Source organism: Priapulus caudatus, unplaced genomic scaffold, assembly GCF_000485595.1.
Source record: "Priapulus caudatus unplaced genomic scaffold, Priapulus_caudatus-5.0.1 Scaffold2506, whole genome shotgun sequence".
Classification (NCBI taxonomy): domain Eukaryota; kingdom Metazoa; phylum Priapulida; class Priapulimorpha; order Priapulimorphida; family Priapulidae; genus Priapulus; species Priapulus caudatus.
In genome coordinates this window covers 11,574-17,904 of record NW_014579567.1, presented here as the reverse complement: position 1 = coordinate 17,904, position 6,331 = coordinate 11,574, and the positions used below count along the sequence as shown (strand labels likewise).

The following is a 6,331-nucleotide window of genomic DNA, read 5'->3' as shown; positions in this document are numbered from 1 at the left end:
ATATACCAATTTGATTAGTTTTGAGGCTGATCGAGATTATGGCGTGCTAAAATGTGATAAACAAAGAGGTCGATTTTGGTCGTAGTAGCACTTTAATAGCTTCATTAATTGCTTCATTATCTTTTGTTTCAATTGCAGTCTAAACTGGGCCTACATGTAATGTCTCTATAAATTTCAAGCCTGCCCATCCCTCCCCCTTGGCAAGGGTGGGGCATTTGTCAATCTTTCAATCCCGGGGTTGTGGCATTTGTCGAAGTGGAAGAAAAACAAAGATTTAAAATGATTCTAGATCTACATCAACTGGATGTTAATATCTCCTCCTTAACATCCACAAAAATGCATGAAAAATTGTCTGGGCCTCTTGCTATCTGCACTCTATAATTGTAGAACTCCAAATGTAATAAGCTTGCCCTACCACCTTGGCAGTGACCTTGCCCTACTGCCCTAGCTGTACATTGTACTAGCTTGCCCTACCTAAGCTTGTACTACCTTGCAAAGGAGTTTTCAATCATTGTTTATTTACCATAAAGAGTTTACAGAACAATAAATACAATCTAACAAGTAACAGAATAGATTTAGTTTGTAGTTGAGCAAAAATACATGGTAGTACCAGTTAAATTGAAATAAATATGTATAGTTATTCAGTTTAATTATATGGAAGGATGGTCAGAAAGGAAACTCCAAGGAGCTTGTAATCACTGACCACCTTGGTTTTACAGTAGCTTTCTAAGTTAATTTCTAAGCTACATGTATAGTGATATCTTCTGTTTAGGGATCTGACTGTACCATGTCTCTTGATGGGCATGACAAGCTCTGTGGATTCCAGAAGTCAATGTTCCCCCTCTGCATCTATGGTGCCCAGGACACCTACAGTGGTAGAATGAATTTCGTAAGGATATGGACATCCAATAACAATCCAAGAATCATTGGAAGATTCTACTTTGACTACTTGTTTGAGAGCAGAGGTACTGCAATTTTGTATTCCTGTAATGACAGGTTACTAGTAATTGCATCCCCCGCGACGAAGTCGGCGGGGATACTATGGTTTCATGTCTGTACAGCCGCCGCCACAGAGATTTTCCCTTCTGCTCTATAACTCGACCCCTAATTGACCTAGCGTGACCAAACTTGGTCTACTTACACATCTTGGGGAGAAGGTGGGCAGCGTACCAAAACCAGGTCAGTGCGACCTTTATTTGACCTTTACCTTGATCATATTTTCCTTCCGCTCTATAACTCGGCCCCTAATTGGCCTAGTGCGACCAAACTTCGTATACTTACACATCTTGGGGAGAACACGGGGATGCATGTAGTTGGCGACAACTGCCCTTTCTAGTTATTTTATTGTTTTTTTATTGCATATGGTAATCTTTTGATGCAGAAAAAAGGCAAACAAAACAAAAACATTGAATAATTAGCTCTGTATAATTTGAAAATTATTATGGATTTCATAATTGAGCTGAGTGAGTTGAGTGTAATTCAGGCCTGAATTCATACTTGAGATTAAAAACGGAATATTGATTAGACTACACATCTCCACATTGTATAATTTTATAATCTAGCAAGTGGTATTATATGAAAGAAAGCTGATTTTGTTTATTACTGCATTCCCTAGTGTTACCCTCAAGGATACGCGTGGACAGAGGAACGGAAACAGGTGTTATGGCTACCATCCATAGTTATCTGAGAGCACAATGTGGTGATGTGGAAGATGGCACAGTCTGTGTATTGTATGGGCCATCTACACAAAACAAGATTGAGAGGTGGTGGAGAGAACTGTTAGAAAGGATGGAAAGGTTCTTCAAGAGTCAGTTGTCCACTCTGGTGGAGGATGGAGATTATGATGCAAGTGATGAAAATGACAGGTAACTATGATAATTAATTTATCTAAAGAAGTAGTCATTGAAAATGTGTCAGGGGAGAATGGAGTTATATTTATTCTTGAGTGATTTTTGATGGGCTCAATGTACTGGCAGGGCTTTTTAACCAGATAGAAGAGATCTTTTGGTTGCAGATTTAAATTAGTCAGTTTTTCTCTTTCTACAAAGTTGCAAGTGTCAAGAAGAAATAAAATTGATGTCAAAGAAGTTTTGGGCTTCTACATGTATGCTGGATTCATCATTGGCGTGTGAGTTAGCAGTGAGTGGGCCTAATTAGCATGATGAGGCTTATAACTATAAGTTATAAGTCAATTAATTTGACACTTATTTTTCTTTGTCTCCTTATCTTTCAGGAAGATGCTTGCATACATATATATTCCTGTAATACAGCAGGAGCTAGATATATTTAGGGTGTCTGTGTGGAATACACACAGAATAAGAAAACAGAAGTACAAGGAACTTCCAGTAGGTGTTCCAGAGCACATATACACCTGCCCAGATAAGCATGGTGGGGCTAAATGTGGCTTTCCAATAACAGAGGAGCAACTGAGAGAGGTGGCTGAGCTCTCAGATGTGCTCGATGGTACTGATGACTTTCTGCCCAAGACGTTTCGACAAGAGTGTCAAATCCATATACCCAACATAGAAGATGTTGAGCCATCTCAAGCAGCTAATTCATATTTGTATTTGAAAGCCAATTTTGATTTAAATAGGTTGTAAATAATTTACAGATAAAAAGGTTATAGACCAGTCTCAGGGTCCAGAGTCGCGTGATCAGGTTTTTGTATACCATGTGGGGATTTTTTTGTATACCACGTGATCACTTTTTGTCCACCGCCGGGTAGAAAAAATTATTTTCTTTCTCTGATTAGTGTGGGAATGGTCTTATCTGATTCAGTGATTGGTACAAAGAGTCCTTCCTTTGTCTTTTCGCAAACTGTCGGCAAAATCCTTTGTTGGTGCATAAAAATTGATCACGTGACTGTTGTTCTCTAACCGCAGGTGGCGTAAAAATTTGTTGAGTGACACGGTTTACTGGGAAGAGTAGTACACGACTTATCCATAGTTTTAATCCTATTTTTATATACAGGTACCATTAGATTGTCAAAATAAGTTATATAAGTTATACATGTAGCACTGCTCAATTTGCATGTGAGAATTTGCATATAAAGACAATGAAAATAGCTTCTTGATATGTCATACAAAAGTTGTACAGTTGTCCTTAGCAGTAATAGTCCAATAACAGGGAATACATTTTTAACTCACCTTGACATCGTCAAGATGAGCTATTGCCATGGGGTGTCGTCCATCGTACGTCCGTCCGTCAACATTTGCTACAGTCAACGATAACTCAAGAATCGTTTGACCCACGTTTCAAATTGCATACAGTTGTTACTCCTATGGGAGAGGTTTGAACGTCCTATTTTGGAGCACGCCAGTCAACCTACTTTTGAGCCACGTCCACTTTTTGCCAAAATTGAAATGGCCCTAAGTCGGTTCTGGTTCAACAAATTTTGCTCATTTCTGGTATGTGAATGAATAAGGACTGGCCCCAAAACATATTACACGGATGTTGATTTTTTTTTTTATTATGCAAATTAGGTAGATTGGCAAAATTTATTTTGTTGAACTGGTTAACAACTCTACAATCATACCTATATACGTGTAATATTGTGTTTTAGATTCTTCGTTACAGTAATTTGACTGGAATGTATTGTTTTTATTTGCGCGATATTCGAAAACCAAAATGGCGATCATTTAGTCGTAGCGCCATCTCTTGCCAAGATTTCAGACTTTCAGATCTGAAACATTTATTTTCGCATCAAAAATCACATATATCATTATCAAGAGTATAAATTCGGAGATATGCTATATAATGGGAGTTCTCCCATATATACTCTTGCTTTATATATCCCCCCTCCCTCTTCTACCTCACCCATGGTGAGCTATATTGTCATTGACACTCTCATTTTTTATACTTAGGATGCTCGATTGAGTGGCATTTCCAAAAAGGGGGGATTTCTAAAATGTATGCCAACTTTTGAAATACTGGTAATTATTTAGATTTCGCATGTGCTGTACGTGCCTTCAATTTGCTGTTTATTGCCAACGAGCCAGCAAAATGAGCAAATAGGCACAAATAACCACTGATTTCAGTGGTTATTTGTACTTATTTGCATATTGTGCTTATAATTATTATAGGTTTTCAGTGGTTATTTGTTCTGATTTTCTAATTTTGCTGACTCGTTGGCTATTATTGTCCTGTGAACTTCTGACTTCTTTCGATGGAGCGGATACTTTCTAGTAAAAAATAATAAAGATGTTACCAAGTAATATGTAAGAATTTTATTACATTCCTTGTTTTATAATTTACTTGAAAAATAAAAATACTACTAAAACAATAACATGGTAAATTTATGTGGATCATTTAGTTACATGTATTAGAAGTTTCAATATAACTTTACATCTATTTTTAAAACTGGCTTGCTAAGGGACGCATATAGACCGTTATTTTTTTGGAGGGAGGGGGATGAGAAATCTATAAAAAAATTGTTTGCAGGCTGCAAACTTAAAATAAATTGTTTGCACAGGAGCAGTAAAAACAGAAAATGTTTGCATGCACATTTTTCTCATCCCCCCTCCAAAAAAATAATGGTTCATCCCTAAACATTAAAAAACATTAAAAATAAATACAAAAATGTTATCAATTGTTATAATAATTATAAAGAAAACTATCAACTGTATTAACTGAAACCAAGAACAAGAATCTATCAACTGTAACTGTAAAGCTATACTTGGGAAGACATGGCTGCCAAATCCATCCACAACATCTCGTACACTCTGCTTTGTCAACTTAGATGTGTTTGGGTATGCATGCGTTTCTCTGAGTTCACTTAGGAAAATGTTGGTAGTTTTAAGAGATTACAATACTTGTTACACATGTGTACTGATACGAATGTATTGATGGCAGCTCTGGAAAGATTCCCAGTACAGAAAAAAATGGAGCTGTCTCCAGGGTCTCTTTGTTCTGGCGTTGCAATCTCCGGGTCACAAAGGGAATAGTTAATTCCCTGAATGTCTGTTACCATAAGCTGCTTGTTAGACCTGATGTAAGTGAAGTGGACAAACGCCTCAGCCTTCAAGCTCAGTTCATGATCACCAACATCTTCCGGTTCCACACAGACCTCACCAGTGTTATTGATAAACTTCACGAATGTACCTTCAAGGAAATTTTCCAGTGTCACAAATTCGTTGTTTATAGAGGAAAAATACACCTTATGGTAGCTGAAGGTCTTCCCAAATTCAAGGACCGGTGCCTCGAGGGCCATGCGTTGTGCGAAATTGCGTGCCAGCGCATTGAGCTGAACGGATTTCCTGGTGTGAGCTTCTATTGTTCCAAATAACCTTTCTATGCCTGGCACTTCATCCTTTATGTATGTCTTCAAAACGTACTTTCCTTTAGGGAGTCCAGCAATGACCTTTGCCAAATAGGCCTCACGAAAAGCCCCATTGGAAAATGGTTTTCGCTGTAGTGAGATGGTGACCTCGAACGGATCTAGCCACCCCATGCCATCTGCTATGGAAAACTCTTTAAGACGGAGGTTAACAATATCTGTGTCTGGGACAATTAACTTGCCTAAATCCAACATTTGGCTGAGTGACACATACGGAACAACTGACGACATCACCACTCTTGGGCATCGGCCTTCGTCTTTACAACTCTCCCTGTATCTAGTACTAGTACTAGTACTAGTAGTAGGCTCGCTTTGGTGGCTTTCTGGCTTGTTCGAGGGAAAACCTTCAATAAATCTGATATGGATTACCTTCCAGTTTTGGATTTGGCTCTCGTCTGTGTACGAAGGGCCGCGTTCCCCGGCGAGCACATCGCACTCCAAATTTGTATTGAAATAGACCTTACAGGCCTCTTTAATGTTTTTGAGTGTCGCTTCTTTCTCCTCCAATGGCACTAGGGTTAAAGGTCCGATTCGGGAATACTTCTGGCATTTCCCTTCTACGTTGGCAGACAGCCTCTGTATGGTGATGCCACCCGCTAACCCGGCTGCTCCAGCTCCATTATCGCCCTTACCTCGTCGTTTCTTCGCGACGTTTCCCTTATAGTTGTCCCAGGCCTGTTTTCTCTTAGCAGACATCGTCGGATAAGCCCAAATCTGCGATATGCCCGCGTTATTTCACAAAATGAATGGTGCACGATGGAGCGAAGACGCAAGGGATTGTGGGATATGTATAAGGTTTACCCAAGTTGCATTGCGCTATGGCGTTGTAGTCCAGGCATTTTGTGAAAAAAATGGGGTCAACCTCGGACAAATTGCAACAGAAAGTCTGTCAACTGTTTTATACCCAGAAAGATGTCCTCTATAACATATCAAAACTCTTAAGGAATCCTGGTGGTGGAAGGTTCCATGGCGGCCATTTTTCAAAATGGCCGCCAT

The 6,331-nt window shown here is 39.1% G+C and overlaps 1 protein-coding gene across 1 annotated transcript; it reads left to right on the top strand.

The window, feature by feature from the left end:
• The first annotated feature begins 778 nt into the window (after nucleotides 1-778).
• LOC106818767 lies at nucleotides 779-3,200 on the top strand. The gene is made up of 3 exons (XM_014823442.1): nucleotides 779-965; nucleotides 1,616-1,865; nucleotides 2,234-3,200. Exons 1-3 carry the CDS (start codon nucleotides 788-790, stop codon nucleotides 2,598-2,600), a joined length of 795 nt encoding a protein of 264 aa, XP_014678928.1. The 5' UTR covers nucleotides 779-787; the 3' UTR covers nucleotides 2,601-3,200.
• The last annotated feature ends 3,131 nt before the right edge of the window (nucleotides 3,201-6,331 follow it).